This window comes from Somniosus microcephalus, chromosome 5 (assembly GCF_052327205.1).
Source record: "Somniosus microcephalus isolate GS21.2 chromosome 5, FLI_Smic_1.0, whole genome shotgun sequence".
NCBI classification, from domain to species: Eukaryota; Metazoa; Chordata; class Chondrichthyes; order Squaliformes; family Somniosidae; genus Somniosus; species Somniosus microcephalus.
The window spans coordinates 79,626,964-79,647,656 of record NC_140991.1 but is presented as its reverse complement, the minus strand read 5'-3'; the positions used below and the strand labels follow the sequence as shown (position 1 = coordinate 79,647,656).

General features: G+C 47.2%; 1 protein-coding gene across 1 annotated transcript in view; it reads right to left on the bottom strand.

The window, feature by feature from the left end:
* The window catches only part of cubn (cubilin (intrinsic factor-cobalamin receptor)), a 447,009-nt gene that overhangs the window by 86,545 nt on the left and 339,771 nt on the right, over positions 1 to 20,693 (bottom strand). Inside the window, exon 48 of the mRNA XM_085987872.1 lies at positions 20,021 to 20,170. Within this exon, the coding sequence (XP_085843998.1) occupies positions 20,021 to 20,170 (150 nt within the window). The remainder of the gene's footprint in view (positions 1 to 20,020; positions 20,171 to 20,693) is intronic.

Genomic DNA, 20,693 nt, shown 5'->3' with positions numbered 1-20,693 from the left:
ACCAAAGTTCAAACTGGGACAAGGGGAGTTCCAACAATTTGCATGGTTTTGGCATTTTTGAGGTGCCACACCCCTCCTCCCACCAAAGTGGCTGGAAAATGTAGCTAAAGGCTCCTGGGCTTAGGATGGAGTGCTGGGTAACCCCATGGTCCCTGTACGAAGGTAGTCACCGTAAAACGTAAAAAAGAATCGCTTGGCCAATTTTTTGGAGGTCCAGAACACTAACCTTGGCCTGGACCACCTGATGGACCATAATACCTGCAGTTGCCAGCCGGTATGCCTAGTCTCACCAGGTGCACCAACACCGACCATATCCAGGTCCCTAAGAAGGCCCAGGTGCAGGATGTGCAGAATCCGTGCTCCTGATCTTGCATCCCCTTAGACAAAAACTTTCTAAAGGTAAGGGTGGTTGGAGGTTCATGCCCCCAATGCCATTCCTGAAACCATGCCATTATATTGGAACTGGTGTAACTGGATCTCAGTCTAATGACAATCTATTCTGGCAGACTCTTGCTGGAGGTACAGTAGGAGTCCACCAGGATGGCCACAACCCCTCAGGATATTATTTGAAGAAGAGGCTTCAAGGGATCATTCCTCCTTCAGCCATAAGAACATAAGAATTAGGAGCAGGAGTAGGCCATACGGCCCTTTGAGCTGATCTTTGACTTCAACTTCACTTTCCCACCTGATCCCCATATCCTTTGATTCCCCTAGAGTCCAAAACACTTCCAAAAACATTAATTAGCGACTTGACAGGGTAGATGCTGAGAGGCTGTTTCTTCTGGCTGGTGAGTCTAGAACTAGGGGCCATAGTCACAGGTTAAGGGGTTGGCCATTTAGGACTGAGATGAGGAGTCCTCTACCCCAGAGGGCTTCGGATGCTCAGTCATTGTGTATATTCAAGACTGAGGCCGAGAAATTGGGTGGTTTATTGCCACCATTACTGCCATAATCAGGCAGAAAAAAGGACAGCCGCCGCTCTTCCGCCAGCTGGTGGCGGGTCCCGCGGTGGCCGCCATTTTCCGATGGCTGGCGGTGGCACCGATATTAGCGATCGTGAAAATCTTTGAAATGAAGCAGATTGTGATGTCAGTGAGTGTGCAACACTCACTTGACGCCCGATCTGCGAGTTTGGAGTTCGCCGTTCAACTTACCAGCCTGCCTTAAGTATGACGAGCAAGCGTTGACAAGTAGGAAGGAGGCTTCAAGGGATCATCAGCAACAACATGCACCTGACATGTTTCTGCAGTTTGAATGGCTCTGTGTAACTTTCTACAACTCGAGCAGCTTTATTAACTACTTGCAAGGTTCTAGGGTAACAGGGAGTGTTGTTGCAAGTGGAGAATGACTTCATTATTATTTAAAGGCTTCTGCTCACAACACTTGTTCACAATCATGGGGGCTCTACTGGCTGTACCCCTTGTGCTCGAGTACCTTTGGGAGAGGGAGCGGAGGCAGCAAAGAAGACGAGAAGATGCGCGCAGAGGCAGGAGGAGGAGGGCCAGAAGGGCTCTCAACAGGAGGCCTTATCCACCTAGGATCTTCCGAGAGCACTTCTCTTATATCCATTTAAGTGAGGAGCTGTGTATTAGGAGGCTACGCTTCACCAAGGAGGTGGTCACAGAACTCTGTCACCTCCTGCAACTAGACCTGCAGCCTGAGAGCAGGGCGACCATGGCTCTCCCACTGGCAGTCAAGGTCACCGTGGCCCTCAATTTCTTTGCCAGCGGATCCTTTCAGTCTGCAGCAGGAGACATAGCTAACATCTCCCAGTTCACCATCTGTTGCTACATCCGGGAGGTCACTGAGGCCCTCTACACCAGGAGAAGGGGCTACATTGTCTTCTCTCTGAGCAGAGACCAGCAGGACAAGCGTGCCTGTGGCTTTGCCAGGATAGCGGGCTTCCCATGGTGCAGGGTGGTATCGACTGCACCCATGTGGCTTTGCAGGTGCCGTATAACAATGCAGAGATGTTCCGTAACCGCAAAGGCTACCACTCACTTAATGTGCAGTTGGTGTGCGACCACGCCCAGCGATTCCTGATGGTCCATGCCCGCTATTCTGGCAGCAGCCATGATGCCTTCATTCTGTGTCAGTCCGGTGTGCCAGCAATCTTCTAGCCACCACAGAAAACTCAAGAGTGGCTGCTCGGGAACAAGGGCTATCCGCTCTGCACCTGGCTCATGACTCCCCTCCACAACATTCCTACCCAGCACTCATATAATGACAGTCATGCTTCCACCAGGAAGCAATGGTTCTGCTGCCTTGACCGCTCGGGCGGAGCGCTCCAGTACTCGGCTGATTGGGTGTCCCATTTCGTGGTGGTCTGCTGCGTGCTTCATAACTTGGTCATCATGAGGGCGCAGCCCTTGCCACCAGGGATTGTGGGACCACCTCAGGAGGTAGACGAGAGGGAGGAGGAGGAAGAGGAAAAGGAGCAAGAGGAAGAGGACGAGGAGGGAGGGAAGAGGCAGGCAGCCAATCTCCCTTCCAGGTGGGCTGTCCGTGAACACCACATCAGACTCTGATTCCAATGAATGAAACCCCAGATCCCCGTTGCTCACCACATCATACCATCCCTCTGCCATGGAATAGCACAGCGTCCTCCTGAGCACAAAGATGAAATGAGAGCCACCACAAAAGATTCCAAACAAAATGAATACATTTATCAAAAATCAATTCACACATATTTACAGTAACAATATGAACTAATCAGCCTTGTGCAATCCCTTAGTGCCTGTCATTCGAGGGTCCTATCCTAGTGCTCCCCCAGTGGCTGCAGCATGGCTGGTGGAAGGCTGCTGAGTTTCCATGGGGGAGACTTCAGATGGCCTTGCAGGATGACCTCGTGCAGCTCTGGCCCAAGAAAGCCCAGCTACAGACTGCATCACCTCGGCATGGACAGCAGCGGTCTGTGCTGGCTGGCTGACAGGCAGTGGTAAGGGCAATGGCAGAGTGGCCGTGGTGGGAACAGGAATGCTGTCTTTTGGAAAGGGGACACCAGGGTTCTGTTCCACTAACCCACTACCACTCCCCTAGGGAGGCGCCTCAGCATTCCTAGCAATCTGTTGGAGTACAGATTGCTGGGCTGCTGCGACACCCTGCAAGCCCTGGTCGACAGTGGTAAACCCAGCCACGATGGCAGCAGTCTGAGCTTGGGCGGCATCAAGCCGAGACTGCAGGACAGCAGTCTGAGTTTGGATGACACCAAGCAGAGACTGCATTAGAGTGGTCTGTGCTTCTGCTTCATCACTAAGACGTTGGGTCGCTTCTGCCTGTGCTGCAATGACAGCTGTGACATCACCCATCTTGCGCAGCATCATGTCTGGGTTGACATGGTCTCTTCAGGAGTCTTCCATCATTTCCAGCCTGGAAATCCTAGGCTCCAAGCTCTGCGCAGAGCCCCGTGCAATGTTGGAGGCGGACTCCTCCATGCTCCTTGACATTGCCAAGGGGCTCTCTGGCAAGCTTGCCATTGAACCTAGCAATTCGGTATGCATGCCCATCACCTTTCTTCTGAAGGCCAACCCATCGATGTCCTCATCGGAGTCCTGTGCAGCAGAACTTGCGTGTGAACTCGCCCTCCGGGGAGCTGGCCCTCGAGCTACCCTTTCCCCCTGGCATTGCTGCACCCCACTCGTGCCCGGTGCCTCACCCTGTGCAGATCCCACTAAAGTACGCACAGTGCCAACTTCTGAGCTGGTGTCTGCGAGTGTCAGATGCAATGATGCTGTGTCATCTTCTTCCTCGGAGACAAGGCCGAGGTCCAACTAAAAACTCGCGACCTAAAGAACAGATGGTGGGTGGAGAAAGCGCAGGAGATCCAGCAGCTAGCTGACAACCACGATGTGCGTGGATTCTTTGGCAGAGTCAAGACCATCTACGGCCCAAGCACCCAAGGCCCTTTCCCACTGCGGGCCAAGAACAGAGAGATACTCATCAAGGACGGGGAAGCAGTCAGTGCCCGCTGGAAGGAGCACTTCAAAGATCTCCTTAACCACGACTCTGTCTTCGACACGAGTGTCCTCAACTCCATCCCACAGCATGCTACCCGCCACCATCTCAGCACAACCCCAGCCCGGCATGAGGTTGAAAAGGCCATCCGACAACTGAAGAACACGAAGGCCTCAGGAGCAGATGGAATCCCCGCCGAGGCACTAAAGCATGGTGGAGAAGCACTACTGGCGCGAATTCATGAACTCATTTCTCTTATCTGGAAGGAGGAGAGCATGCCAGGGGATCTCAGAGACGCCGTAATTGTGACCATCTTCAAGAAAGGTGACAAGTCCGATTGCGGTAATTACAGAGGAGTTTCCCTGCTATCTGCCACAGGAAAAGTCATCGCAAGAATCCTCCTCAATCGCCTTCTCCCAGTGGCCGAAGAGCTCCTCCCAGAGTCTCAATGCGGATTCCGCCCACTAAGGGGCACAATGGACATGATCTTCACCGCACGTCAATTACAAGAGAAATGCAGGGAACAGCACCAACCGCTGTACATGGCCTTCTTTGATCTCACAAAGGCCTTCGACACTGTCAACCATGAGGGATTATGGAGTGTCCTCCTCAAATTCGGCTGCCCTCAAAAGTTTGTCACTATCTTCTGCCTGCTTCACGACGACATGCAAGCCATGATCCTGACCAACGGTTCCACCACAGAACCAATTCACGTATGAACCGGGGTCAAGCAAGGCTGTGTCATCGCACCAACGCTCTTCTCAATCTTCCTTGCTGCAATGTTCCATCTCACCCTCAGTAAGCTCCCCACTGGAGTGGAGCTAATTTACAGAACAAACGGGAAACTGTTCAACCTCCATCACCTCCAGTCCAGATTCAAGGTCGCCCCATCCTCTGTCGTCGAATTACAGTATGCAGTCTGCACTCACTCGGAGGTCGAACTCCAAACCATCGTAAATACCTTTACCGAAGCATACGAGAGCATGGGCCTTACACTAAACATCCGTAAGACAAAGGTCCTCTACCAACCTGCCCCCGCCACACAGTGCTGCCCCCCGATTATCAAAATCCACGACAAGGCCTTGGACAACGTGGACCACTTTCCATACCTCGGGAGCCTACTGTCAACAAGGGCAGACGTCGACGATGAAGTCCAACACCGCCTTCAGTGTGCCAGTGCAGCCTTCGGTCACCTGAGGAAGAGAGTGTTTGAAGACCAGGACCTCAAACCCGGCACTAAGCTCATGGTCTACAGGGCAGCAGTGATACCTGCCCTGCTGTATGCCTCAGAGACATGGACCATGTACGGCAGGCACCTCAAAGCACTGGAGAGGTACCACCAACGCTGCCTCCGCAAGATCCTGCAAATCCATTGGCAGGATAGGCGCACCAACGTCAGTGTTCTTGCTCAGGCCAACATCCCCAGCATCGAAGCTCTGACCACGCTCAATCAGCTCCGATGGATGGGTCACATTGTCCGCATGCCCGATACGAGACTCCCAAAACAAGCGCTCTATTCGGAGCTCCGGCACGGCAAGAGAGCCCCAGGTGGGCAGAGGAAACGCTTCAAGGACGCCCTCAAAGCCTCCTTGAAAAAGTGTAACATCCCCATCGACACCTGGGAATCCCTGGCCCAAGACCGCACAAAGTGGAGGAGAAGCATCCGGGAAGGCGCCGAACACCTCGAGTCTCTTCGCTGGGAGCAAGCAGAAGCCAAGCGCAGGCAGCACAAGGAGCGCACGTCAACCCAAGCACCCCACCCAACTGCCCCTTCAACCACCATCTGTCCCACCTGTGACAGAGGCTGTAGGTCCCGCATTGGACTCATCAGTCACCTGCGAACTCATTTTTAATGTGGAAGCAAGTCATCCTCAGTTCCGAGGGACTGCTAAGAAGAGGAAGGAGAAGAGTTTGGGTGAAGTGTGTGAGTAAGTGTGGTGCAATGTATTTGGGTGAAGTGTGTGAGTGAGTGTGGTGCAATGTATTTGGGTGAAGTGTGTGAGTGACTGTGGTGTGTCAGTGAGTGTGGTGCAATGTGTTTGGGTGAAGTGTGTGAGTGAGTGTGGTGCAATGTGTTTGGGTGAAGTGTGTGAGTGAGTGTGGTGCAATGTGTTTGGGTGAAGTGTGTGAGTGAGTGTGGTGCAATGTATTTGGGTGAAGTGTGTGTGAGTGTGGTGCAATGTGTTTGGGTGAAGTGTGTGAGTGAGTGTGGTGCAATGTGTTTGGGTGAAGTGTGTGAGTGAGTGTGGTGCAATGTGTTTGGGTGATATGCCTGCCATGGTTGAATAGCTGTCAATGTATGCAAGGTGTGAGATGTGGGTGTGACTGTTGCAGCAGTGTTAAGGGTGTGAGAGTGAAGTGAAGCTCTGATTGTGAGGTGTGAGTGGTGATAGGTAGAGATTGTTGGTAGGTGAGTGATGGGCATGCGGTGCATTGAGCAGTATGTGAAGCTTGTGGTGCAAATGGTGGAATATGGCATTTGCTGAAGACTTCACTCACCTTGACCACTGGTGTGAGGTCATTAAACTTATTTCGGCACTGGATGGCCGACCTTGACACCACAGTGCTGGCCATGACATGGGCAGCTAACTCCTGCCACAGCCTTCGTGAGGTGTGTGGTGAGGGCTTCTTTACAGTGTGTGGGAAGAGGACAGCCCTGCCTCCTCTCCACGGCCACAACCAGTGCCTCCAGAGCCGCGTTGGAAAATCTCTGGGCTCTCTCCCTTTGAAAGCCCAGGCTCGGCCAAGGCTGTGCAGTTCCTTCTTCATCTTCTTTTTGCAACTGCAGTTCCAACTGGCTTGACAATGAGGTGCTGTAGCATTAATACACCTCCCCTTTAAGGACTGAATAAAGCCTGTGCCACGCATGACTAGGAATTAGACTGGCCCCGATATTGGTCCACCTGTTGAACGTTAAGCAGCCTTTTTAGCACTGAAATCAAGACTTTAATCATGTTAATGAGGACTGAGCATGAATTTTGTGTACTATAGACCCTTTTGAGGTGGCGCAGCTTAACACCGTTAAGCCTTAGCACTGCCTGTTTCGTGGTTATATCCAATTTCTAGGCCTGTGAGCAATAGATTTTTGGAAACTACAGGAATCAAAGAATTTTGTTCTGGGGCAGGAAAGTGGAAATGAGGTAGAAGATCAGCCATGATCTTATTGAATGGCGGAGCAGGCTCAAGGGGCCATATGACCTAATCTTGCTTCTATTTCTTATGTTCTTATTTTCCCCACAAATAAAGGCCTATGCTGTACTCCCTTGGAACATCACAAATGCAGCTCCTAGATAACATGACTACTGAAGTGGTTAGAGTTTTTGGTCAACAAGCCACACATCAAGCCAAGAATAAACTCTGAGTCAAGTTCACTGCTGGTTTGGCTACAGAATTCTGGAATCCAGATTATGTTGCATAATGATGCACTTGAAGTTTCTTGTGTGGGCCCGGCCAAGTGCCAGGCTTTACTCACTGTTCTGGAAGTATTTGAAACAATGAATGGTCTATCCATTCTGTGCTGCTGCAATACAATATCAAATTTTATGGTCATTGCTCAATTGAATGGCCTACAATGCAATCTATTTTGCAGTGTTTCAAATGGGCCCTTTGGAATGTTCCTTAGTTGGAATCCTAGAAAAAAACACATCTGAGTCTGTAATGTGAATCTGGCCATCTCTCAGTTATGTTCTTTATCTTCTTTGTAGTGAAGTCAGTATTCATACAAAGTAAGCTTTCAGAAGTCTCTTTTAAAAATTTTCATGTGCTGAGTCAACCTTACTAAAGACAATGGGGTAGATTTTCCTCCAGCGCAGACTTCAGGTGCCCAACCAGGTGAGCGCATCCGCCAGCTGCTCAGTCCATTTTGAGGGCTGAGCCTCATTAGCATTCGGCTGATGGGCAGAAAATGAGTGCTCCAGGTCAGCCCACTGGCTCATGGCCAGAAAAAGGTAGATTCAAGGCGGGTGGGGGTCTGATCTCCGGGGGGGGGGGAGGTGGAGCCAGAGTGGCCGAGGCTGGATTTGTCAGGCCACAGGTGCACGTCTGCTCCCCTCAGTCCCACAGAAATACAGTAAAACTTACCTGTGAACTCCTCTTTGGCTGAACCACCAGCTGATACGGAGTAGAGCATGCATCGCACACGCCCAGTATTGTTCCAAAATGGCAAGCGGGGTCCGACTTACGTCATCGGACCTCAATTTGCACATCAGGCGGGTGCTCCGGCAGCCCACCGGTAGGCCTAGGGTATGAGTGTGGTGACCACGGCGATAGCGGGAACAGGTGGTAAGCCGTTCCCCACCGTTTTCACGATTCTACAACCCCATTTCTGCTAAGAGGGTAGCTTTTAAATCTCCCCCAATCTTATAACACATGCTCCTGCCTTGGAGCCCTGCCTGCTGAAAGTGTACACCAGGAAATCGCAGAAGTGCTCTGCGTGATTTTTTTATCCATTAAAACTAGAGAACAGAAAACTATGGGGAACGTGCCTGTGATAACCAGATATGTGTTTGTGACAGACAAGGATTTTCTAAAATTGGCCTTTGTGTGTTGAAATGTAAAGCTCACTTAAAGGCATAGGTTTAAAAAAAATGTGAGCCTGTGATTACTCTAGAATACTGTTCTGTTAAGTGCATAATGTATTAATTGTTGTGAAATTTGTGGGGAACAGGGATCCATCTTGCTTCACATCATAGAAATGTCTAAATTATATATTTTAGGTCAAGATTGGCAGTTCATGCTGGCTTCTGTTAACTACTTCCTGGAAGGTTTCAAGTCAGCCAACCCATATAAAGGGACAGAGCATGTGGTTTATTATTTTTCCTCATTTATTTCAAGAAGAGAAGTGAGATTGAGTGTATTTTTTTGTTTTATTCATTTTTATGGGATGTGGGTGTCGCTGGCAACGCCAGCATTTATTGCCCATTCCTAATTGCCCTTGAGGTGGTGGTAAGCCGCCTTCTTGAACCACTGCAGTCCGTGTGGTGAAGGTACTCCCACAGTACTGTTAGGGAGAGAGTTCCAGGATTTTGACCCAGTGACAATGAAGGATCGGCGATATATTTCTAAGTCAGGATGATGTGTGACTTGGAGGGGAATTTGGAGGTGGTGGTGTTCCCATGCGTCTGCTGCCCTTGTCCTTCTAGGTGGAAGAGGTCGCGGGTTTGGGAGGTGCTACCGAAGAAGCATTGGTGAGTTCCTGCAGTGCATCTTGTCGATGGTACACACTGCAGCCACGGTACTCCGGTGATGGACGGAGTGGATGTTTAAGGTGGTAGAGGGGGTGCCAATCAAGCGGGCTGCTTTGTCCTGGATGGTGTCGAGCTTCTTGAGTGTTGTTGGAGCTGCACTCATCCAGCAAGTGGACAGTAATCCATCACACTCCTAACTTGTGCCTTGTAGATGGTAGAAAGGCTTTGGGGAGTCAGGAGGTGAAACACTCGCCGCAGAATACCTAGCCTCTGACCTGCTCTTGTTGCCACAGTATTTATGTGGCTGGTCCAGTTAAGTTTCTGGTTCATGGTGACCCCCAGGATGTTGATGATGGGGGATTCGGTGATGGTAATGTCGTTGAATGTCAAGGGGCGGTGTTTAGACTCTCGCTTGTTGGAGATAGTCATTGCCTGGCACTTCTGTTGCGCGAATGTTACCTGCCACTTATCAACCCAAGCCTGAATGTCGTCCAGGTTTTGTTGCATGCAGGCATGGACTGCTTCATTATCTGAGGAGTTGTGAATGGCACTGAACACTGTGCAGTCATCAGCGAACATCACCATTTCTGACCTTTTGTTGGAGGGAAGGTCATTGATGAAGCAGCTTAAGATGGTTGGGCCTAGGACACTGCCCTGAGGAACTCCTGCAGCGACGTCCTGGGGCTGTGATGATTGACCTTCAATCACCACAACCATCTTCCCTTGTGCTAGGTATGACTCCAGCCAGTGGAGAGTTTTCCCCCCCGATTCCCATTGACTTCAGTTTTACTAGGGCTCCTTGATGCCACACTCGGTCAAGTGCTGCCTTGATGTCAAAGGCAGTCACTCTCACCTCACCTCTGGAATTCAGCTCCTTTGTCCATGTTTAGACCAAGGATGTAATGAAGTCGGCAGCCGAGTGGTCTTGACGGAACTCAAACTGAGCATCAGTGAGCAGGTTATTGGTGAATAAGTGCCGCTTGATTGAGAGTAGACTGATGCGGTGGTAATTGGCCGGATTAGATTTGTCCTGCTTTTTGTGGACAGGACACACTTGGGCAGTTTTCCAAATTGTCGGATAGATGCTAGTGTTGTAGCTGTACTGGAACAGCTTGGCTGTATGTACACTTGCTGTTTGTAAAATGAAACCCCTTAACAATTTGCATCATCTCTTGTCTCATTGAAGTATTTCTCAATCTGCCTACTGGAAAATAGGTGAAAGACACATGAGGGAACATGCAAAAGACACAAGTTCCATCATGCGTCCCCCATTGGGGGAAATTGGGGATGCACAAGAGGTCAGAATTTGTGTAACAGAGTTTTCAGAGGGTTGTAGGACTGGGATAGGGAGGGACGAGGCCATGGAGTGATTTGAATACAAGGATCTGTTATGGTTACATCACAACTGTGATCTGGTTAATGTCTGATCATTGGTGCATCTCAACAGTGTCCAAGATAAGTAAATAGTCCATAACACTCAAAAGAACATTTTTATAAAACTATTTTATGTTCTCAAACAATGTAAGATTTTGTCCAATAATACATCTAAACTGTAATAACTTTTATTAATGGTATCTAGTTACTTTGAGGAAGGCAGTGCCTTTCATTTCCAATTCCTTTGTAAAGCAGAATTTTGTGAATCTTCATCTTCTAACATTGAAAGTAATAATGCTTAATTTCTGAAGATTTATTTGATTCTATGACTATAAGATAAAAGATAACTGAACATCTTAGCCTACTGTGGGGCCAAAGAGTTTGGAAAGAATACAAATGTACATCAATTAATCAATTAACAACAAGCTTTGTGAATTGCTCATGGAAATGTGCTAAGTTTTACCCATCTTTAAATTTGAACAATTTCTATTACAGTTTTGATGCATTCATCAGACCATTTTTCTTAAACAAATTAAATTTATCAGCCAACTCACTGAGTTCAATTCTTCTTTGCCATAATACTTTCTTGCTAAGTTTTAACCAAATTAAAATATATTTCACCAAATGAGACCAGACCATGCCATTGAAGAATTGTTGAGTGCCTATAACAAGAGGACATTTTGTTGGGTATTAATTGATTGACTATGAGTTTATAGCCAGAATTAATTAAATTTAATGTCTATCAGAAAATCTTAACATTCTTCAGAAGTATTCTTATCTATGTTAATAGTCTTGCAACTGTGGGCACTTCCTGTTGTGACAATATTTTGCATATCATAATTTCGTCTCAATTACATTTTCTCACATCTGGGTAACTCCTGGAGTAATACCTCCTGTTTTTGGAAGAACAGAGGAGGTGATGTGGTGATTTTATAGAGGTGTTTTAAATTATGAAGGGATGGGACAGAGTAGATAGAAACTTCTTCCAGTGATTGAGGGGTTGAGAACAAAGGCATCTAGATCTAAGATGAGATGCAAGAGATTTCAGACAGAGAGCAGTAGAAACGTTTTAATACAGAGTATTGTGAGGCGATGGAATGCACTGCCAGAGTTAGTGATTAAAGCAGAGACCATGTCAACTTTTCAGAATAGGTTAGATATGTGGTTGATGGAAAGGGAATAAAGCTGCTTCATCAATGACCTTTCTGCCAACATAAAGTCAGAAATGGGGATGTTCGCTTATGACTGCACAGCGTTCAGTGCTATTCACAACTCCTCAGATAATGAAGCAGTCCATGCCTGCATGCAACAAGACCTGGATGACGTTCAGGCTTGGGCTGATAAGTGGCAGGTAACATTTGCGCAGCAGATGTGCCAGGAAATGACCATCTCCAACAAGCAAGAGTCTAACCATTGCCCCTTGACATTCAAATGCATTACCATTGCCGAATCCCCCACCATCAACATCCTGGAGGTCACCATTGACCAGAAACTTAACTGGACCAGCCACATAAATACTGTGGCAACAAGAGCAGGTCAGAGGCTAGGTATTCTGAGGTGAATGTCTCACCTCCTAACTCCCCAAAGCCTTTCCGCCATCTACAACCTACATGTAAGGAGTGTGATGGAATACTCTCCACTTGCTGGATGAGTGCAGCTCCAACAACACTCAAGAAGCTCAACACCATCCAAGACAAAGCAGCCCACTTGATTGGCACTCCCTCTACCACCTTAAACATTCACTCCCTCCATTACCGGCATACCGTGGCTGCAGTGTGTACCATCTACAAGATGCACTGCAACAACTCGCCAAGACTTCTTCAGCAGCACCTCCCAAACCCGCAACCTCTTCCACCTAGAAGGACAAGGGCAGCAGACGCATGGGAACACCACCACCTCCAAGTTCCTCTCCAAGTCACACATCATCCTGACTTGGAAATATATCGCCGAACCTTCATCGTCGCTGGGTCAAAATCCTGGAACTCCCTACCTAACAGCACTATGGGAGTACCTTCACCACACAGACTGCAGCGGTTCAAGAAGGCGGCTCACCACCACCTTCTCAAGGACAATTAGGGATGGGCAATAAATACTGGCCTTACCAGTGATGCCCCATCCCATAAAAACGAATCAAAAAATAAACATGGGGACAAAGCAGGTACATGAGATTAGGACTACTGCTAATGTGGACAATCAACGCCATAAAGGACTGGTTGGGCCAAAGGGCCTGTTTTCGTGCTGTAATTTCAATGTAATTCTATGAAATGTCTAGAACTTAATATAAATACTAGTATTTCTAATAGAGAGAGAAAACAACACAAAAAACAGATACAAGCAAAAGTCAGGCACACAGAAGCAAAACACCCAAAATAGAGTATGGAAAATGACAGAGATACAAAGATGAAAGAGCCACACACCCAGAAACACCAACACAGCAGACAGGTAAGACAGGAAACATACCCTTTCATTTATCATGAGCAACACCACATAATAGATTAATCCCATGTACTTCCTGTGTTGTAATGAATTGCACTTACTTCCATCACACTTTGTTGAGGCACCTCTATTTTTATAAAAACACACATCATCCAGCTCACCATAAACAATGCTATGCAAGCCCTTCTAATGTTACAAATAAAGATAACTTTCCATAAAATTACAAAACTTGATCAAATGAACAGTTTGGCCTGGCAATAGGTTATTAGCTTGAGTGTCACAGGGGTGGCCAAAAATACTAAAATACGCAGATTCAGATTTTGTGTATGATTTCATAGTTCGGGCTTGAATTTCCCTGGGCCGTGGAGGCGGGAATGGAGGCGTGTGGGGTGTTAAAATTGCAGAATCGGGGGGCATGAACCCTTCCCGCCCCCAACCTGCCTCCATGCACGTTTCCCAGGAGGCGGGTACCCGACCTGTGCTGGGAGCCGCCTCCCCAAGGCGGGAAGGGGATTAATGCCAATTAACTGCCTGTTAACAGGTAGTTAACAGGCACTTTTTGGTCTAATCCCTATTTTTATCCATAAGAACATAAGAAATAGGAGCAGGAATAGGCCAATCGGCCCCTCGAGCCTGCTCCACCATTCAATAAGATCATGGCTGATCTGATCCTAACCTCAAATCTTCTATCACTCTCCATCCCACCCGAACCCATGTGATCTCCCGGGAGAGGCGAAAAACCAGATAAAAAAACCAATGGCCAATTTGGGAGAAAAAATCTGGGAAATTCTTCTCCGACCCATCTAGGCGATCGAAATTCTTCCAGGAGATCACTCTGTCCCTATATTTTCTACAGTACTTACCTTCTGTAAAGGCGATCTCCACCCCAGCCAGGAACAGGAATAAAACCATCTCCTGAAATCTAACACAGAATTAGAACACAAGAAGTAGGAGCAGAACCAGGCTACGTGGCCCCTGGGCCCACTCCACTACCCACAGGGCCATGACCATTCCGAACCTAGACTCATGTCCAATTTCCTGCCCGCTTCCCGTAACCCTTAATTCCCTTTACTTCTAGGAAACTATCTATTTCCATTTTAAATTTATTTAATGATGTAGCTTCCACAGCTTTCTGGGGCAGCAAATTCCACAAACCTACCACCCTCTGAGTGAAGAAGTTTCTCCTCATCTCAGTTTTGAAAGAGCAGCCCCTTATTTTAAGATTATGCCCCCTAGTTCTAGTTTCACCCATCATTGGGAACATCCTCACCGCATCCACCCGATCCAACCCCTTCACAATCTTATATGTTTCAATAAGATCGCCTCTCATTCTTCTGAACTCCAATGAGTAGAGTCCCAATCTACTCAACCTCTCCTCATATGACCACCCCCTCATCCCCGGGATTAACCGAGTGAACCTTCTTTGTACTGACTCGAGAGCAAGTATGTCTTTTCTTAAGTATGGACACCAAAACTGTATGCAGTATTCCAGGTGCGGTCTCACCAATACCTTGTATAACTGCAGCAATACCTCCCTGTTTTTATATTCTATCCCCCTAGCAATGAAAGCCAACATTCCATTGGCCTTCTTGATCACTTGCTGCACCTGCATACTAACTTTTTGAGTTTTGTGCACCAGGACCCCCAGATCCCTTTGTACTACAGTACTTTCCAGTTTCTTGCCATTAAGATAATAACTTGCTCTATGATTTTTCCTGCCAAAGTGCATAACCTCACACTTTCCAGTATTGTATTCCATCTGCCAAATCTCTGCCCACTTACTTAGCCTGTCTATGTCCCCTTGCAGGTTTTTTATGTCCTCCTCACTCACTACTTTCCCTCCCATCTTTGTATCATCTGCAACTTTTGATATGTTACACTCGGGGCTAGATTTTCAGTATAGACAGTTTTGGGGCGCTAAGCTTAGCGCCCGCCCGAAGTTATCGCCCGCCCCAAAGTAGCGCCCCGTTGCCGGAAATTCAGTGGCTTCGCCCTAAGAGGTTGGTGGAGCGCTAAAAGAGGCGTTCCACTAGTATCTTTAGGCGCTAAGCCGGCGGTGGAGAGCGCAACACCCGAGCTCGGGCGCAGCGCACGGCAGACACTCTGGTGCCAGTGAGCTCTTAAAGGGGAAGGGTGCATGTATTTTTTTCAAATGCCAAGTCTGGGGAGAAACGAGGAGGAGGAGGAGGAGGAGGAGGAGGAGGAGGAGGAGGAGGAGGAGGAGGAGGAATAATGATTGGTGCCCGGAAACATAAATAGACCGTTCAGAACAACACACAGCTTACTTCCACACAACACATGCAGAGTGCCTTTTGTACGAGTGCCCTTTAATTTGCGCTCCCCAGGGTGTGTTGCGTTCCATTTTACAAACGCTCTGGACGCCAGCCGCACAATGGGGCGGTCCGACTGAAGTTTGGATTCGGGGCGGCCAAAGGGCGTTGCACGAGGATGTGACGTCATTTTCTGCGCGCGCATCCGGGCGGCCGCTAAACTTTGCGCCGGCGCTAACGGGCAACTTAATTTGGGGCGGGGCGCAAACTGCGCTGCGCCCAGGCGCTACACGCATAGCGCCCGAAAATCACTTCTCTTAAGGCGCTAACTGCTGGCGCAAGCAACTGAAAATCTAGCCCTCGGTCCCCCCCTCCAAATCGTTAATATAGATTGTAAAGAGTTGGGGACCCAGCACTGACCCCTGCGGAACACCACCAGTTACTGATTGCCAGTCTGAGAATGAACCATTTATCCCAACTCTCTGTTTTCTGTTAGAGAGCCAATCCTCCACCCACGCCAGAATATTACCCCCAATCCCGTGATTTTTTATCTTGAGCAATAATCTTTTGTGTGGCACCTTGTCAAATGCCTTTTGGAAGTCTAAATACACTACGTCCACTGGTTCTCCTTTATCCACCCTGTATGTTACTTCCTCAAAGAACTCAAGCAAATTTGTCAAACATGACTTCCCCTTCATGAAACCATGCTGAGTTTGTCCTATTAAATTATGTTTATCCAAATGTCCCGTTACTGTCTCCTTAATAATGGACTCCAACATTTTACCAACCACAGATGTTAGGCTAACAGGTCTATAGCCTTCTGCCTACTACCCTTTTTAAATAAGGGTGTTACATTAGCAGTTTCCCAGTCTGCCGAGACCTTTGCTGAGTCCAGGGAGTTTTGGAAAATTATTACCAATGCATCCACAATCCCTACCGCCACTTCCCTCAAGACCCTAGGATGTAAGCCATCAGGTCCAGGGGATTTATCCGCCTTGAGTCCCATTATTTTACCAAGTACCACTTCCTTAGTGATTTTAATCGTATTTAGCTCCTCTCCCCCTGGAGCCCCCTGTTTGTCCAGTGTTGGGAAATTCTTAGTGTCCTCTACCATAAAGGCTGATACAAAATATTTGTTCAGCGTTTTTGCCATCTCCATGTTTCCCACCATTAATTTCCCAGTCTCATCCTCTAAGGGACCAACATTTACTTTAGCCACCCTTTTTCTTTTTATATAACTATAGAAACTTTTGCTATCTGTTTTTATATTTTTTGCTAATTTACTTTCATAATCTATCTTCCCTTTCTTAATCAACCTTTTAGTTATTTTTTGCTGTCTTTTAAAGACTTCCCAATCTTCTATCCTCCCACTAGATTTGGCTACCTTATATGCCCTTGTTTTTAGTCGGATACTATCCTTAATTACTTTACTTAGCCACGGATGGCTATCTTTTCTTTTACACCCTTTTTTCCTCAGTGGAATATATATTTTTTGGAAGTTGTAAAATAACTCCTTAAATGTACACCACTGATCATGTATCGTCTTACCCTTTAATCTATTTTCCCAATCCACTCTAATCAAAACCACTCTCATACCTTCATAGTCTCCTTTATTCAAGCTCAGCACGCTTGTTTGAGATCCAATCTTCTCATCCTCTAATTGAATATGGAATTCAACCATGTTATGGTCACTCATTCCAAGGGGATCCTTTACTAGGACATTTTTAATTAATCCTGTCTCGTTACACAGGACCAAATCTAAGGTTGCTTGCCCCCTGGTCGGTTCAGTTACATACTGCTCAAGAAACCCATTCCTATTACACTCAATGAACTCATCCTCAAGGCTGCTCTGCCCAATTTGATTTGTCCAGCTAATATGATAGTTAAAATCCCCCATAATTATAGCTGTTCCCTCAACTATTTCCTGATTAATACTCCGTCCAACAGAGTTGCAACTGTTCGGAGGCCTATAGACTACGCCCACTAGTGTTTTTTCCCCTTATTATTCCTTATCTCCACCCAAACTGTTTCACTATCCTGCTCCTTTGACCCAATATCATTTCTCTGCATTATAGTGATTCCTTCCTTTATTAACATAGCCACCCCACCTCCCCTCCCTTCCTGCCTGTCCTTCCTGATTGTTAAATAACCTGGTATGTTTAATTCCCAGTCATGGTCACCCTGCAGCCATGTTTCTGTAATGGCCACAAGATCATACCCATATGTAGTTATTTGTGCCATTAACTCATTCATTTTGTTACGAATGCTACGTGCATTCAGATAAAGAACTTTCAAATATGTTTTGTGCCACTTAGTTCCTGTTTTTTCCCCTTTTACTACTTTACCTTTTACTCCATACCTTCTGTCCCTTCCTGACACGTTCTGTTTTTTAATTTCCCCACTGCTACCTAAGTCTATGACCTTCTCTGTTGTCATTTCTGTTATTTGCTCTCTAGAAACCTCCCCCCCACTAATTAGTTTAAAGCCCTCTCTACAGCCCTAGTTATATGATTCGCCAGGACTCTAGTCCCAGCACGGTCAAGTGGAGTCCATCCCAACAGAACAGCTCCTTCCTGTCCCAGTACTGGTGCCAGTGTCCCAAGAAGCAAAACCCATTTCTCCCACACCAGTCTTTGGGCCACGCATTTAACTCTTTAATTTTATTTATCCTAACCAAATTCGCTCGTGGCTCAGGTAATAATACCCTTGAGGTTCTGTTTTTTAATTTGACCCCTAGCTGCTCATACTCCTTTAACAGAACCTTCTTCCTTGTCCTATCTACATCGTTTGTACCAACATGGACCATGACAACTGGATCCTCCCCCTCCCACTCCAAGTTTCTTTCCAGCCCAGAAGAGGTGTCCTTAACCCTGGCAGGCAACACAGCCTTCGGGACTCCCGCTCTTGACTGCAGAGAACCCTATCTATCCCCCTAATGATACTATCCCCTACCACTACAACATTTCTTTTTACTCCCTCCACTTGAATGGCCCCCTGTACCATGGTGCTGTGGCCAGGTTGCTCATCCTCCCTGCAGTCCCCGCTCCTGCCCTCACAGGGAGTAAGAACCTCGATCCTGCTTGACAAGAGCAAGGGCTGCGGCTCCTTCAACACTACATCCTGGATCCCTGTACCTTCCTCACTCGTAGTCATACTGTCCTGTCCCTGACCACGGACTACATCTGCAGTAATTAATTTCATAGGTGTGACCACCTCCTGAAACATAGAGTCCAGGAACTTCTCCCCCTCCCTGATGTGTCGCAGTGTCTGAAGCTCGGTCTCAAGCTCTTTAACATGGAGCTTGAGTTCCTCTAGCAGCAAATACTTATCGCAAATGTAATCACCGTGAGCCTCAATGGGGTCCACCAGCTCCCACATTTTGCAACAGTGACACATCACCTGTTCACCCATATCTGTGTAATTAATTACATTTCTTATTATTAGTTATGAAGACCCTCTGCCCCGATATAGATGATAATATTACAGCACTATTTAATAGGACTTACCAGATTAAAGGTATAGAAGAGAAGGAAGAGAACCTACCAACCAGCTGATCACCAACCTCCCTCGTGGAAGCTGTCTGGGGGACCTGTCCGGTTGAATTGTCTCGCTGCTCCGCATCCGCAGTGTTGGATTAGCCTGAGAGAGGGAAGCAAAACAGAGCAACAAGCACCCCCTCACCTCCCACTTGCCCGAACTCTCCCACTTAGCAAACTCTACTTACACTCAATGCGACCGCACTCAGCGCTACCGCACTAAGCCCGCCCCTTTTTATACCCGGATTCTACTTCCGGTTTAAACTCCCCAACAGCTTAATTTACTCTAAAAAATTAAACTTACTTCAAATAATTCACTTTTTTACTCACTAAAATTCAGTTAATGCACTTAAAAGACTTTTTCAGCCACTTACCAAAGTCTGCTTAAACTCAATGCGATTGCACTCCTGAAGTATGGGCTTCCCGACGGCTCCAAACCACGCCAAGTTAGTGAGGTGGACCGTCGGGCTGAAGGGTTCGAGATGTCCGGTGTTCAGGTGGGTGATGGGTGCATGAATGCAGAGGTAAGTGTGTTTGGTGTGTGTAAAGTGTTTAAATAAGTTTTACTTACCTTTACTTACTAATGCAGGCTTCCTTCCTTCAGGTCTCGGGAGTCCTTCATCTCACCAGCACAGAAAGCAGAATGGCCGTGAGCTGTCAAAAGTTGCAGCCTCTACTTTCTGTTCTGGAGAGATCTCTAAATCAGCCTGAGAGGAAGGAATTAACTTAGTGTACAGATTGTCAGTGTTTGACAGCTTCAAAGAGCTGTCAAACGCTGATATTTCATCTCTCAAAAGCTCTTGACAGATGAAATGTCAATCTGTGACATCACCTGTTGCCTGGTGGCTCTTAATTGGCCTGCTGAGCCCGCTGGGCGGGCTCAACAAGATCAATCAAGAGAAAATCAAGTGGGTTGGCCACAACTCGATGGAGGCAGGACTACAACCCCAAATGTGGGAGTCCTGCCTCCTACTCGCCTCCATTGATAAAATCCAGCCCGAAGTCTTTTGTAACAAAGGTTTGCCTTTTGTAGCCCACAAGCTGCAGTCACTACTAATGCCATTAAACCCTTGAGCTAGTTTCATGGAACACATGGAAATTATTTTACCATTGGCCAGGATAAAGCCTGTACTTTGATGCCAATCAGTACGCAATGGGAAAAACAGATTCGTTACAGGGTGATGACTCTCTAATTACAGTTTCAGTTTCAGTCCAAGGGCATAATGATCCATTATCACTAAAATGTGAGAATTTGGAATCGTACCTTCTATATTGAATGCCTCAAATTGTAAGATTACGAACAGCTGACTGGGAGCATTGATGAGGTATTGACAATTCAAGTTCGAGTCATAATGGTTAGGGTAGTTGGGTGACATAACACGGCCAGCAGATGCAGTGAAATTGGCTCCACATCCTAAAGAATTTTAAAACACACATGCTGTTAATATAATCCATCTTCACATACTGACTTCAGCACCTCTACGGTGAGCTAAAATTCAGTTTGTACATTGCAATTGTTAAGAGAGAAATGTGCTCCATTATTTAATTTTCAATTGAATCTCTGTGTGGGCATGAATCTCTCAGTTTTCTTGATATCTCTGGGTGGCACAACACCCCGCAGATGGCAGGTGGTGAGGGGGGAGGGTGGGGGACAGTTACCAGATCCCTTGCCTCCAGCAATAGCACTGTGAACAAGCCTACGGGTGGTAATTGAGAACAGCCTGATGGCTCTCTCTCCAACATTCCCTCCTCCTCTGTGAAGAGGTGCATGACCACTACTCACTGTCGCCCCACCACATAATGGCTGAGATTGGGAAGTCGGTGACAACCAACATTGGTACTCCTGCTGTTATATACAAACTGCTATAGGCAGTTCGACAGATTTGCTAAGATCTTGGTTCTCAAACTAAAAAGAGCAACTAATAATACTCAAAACA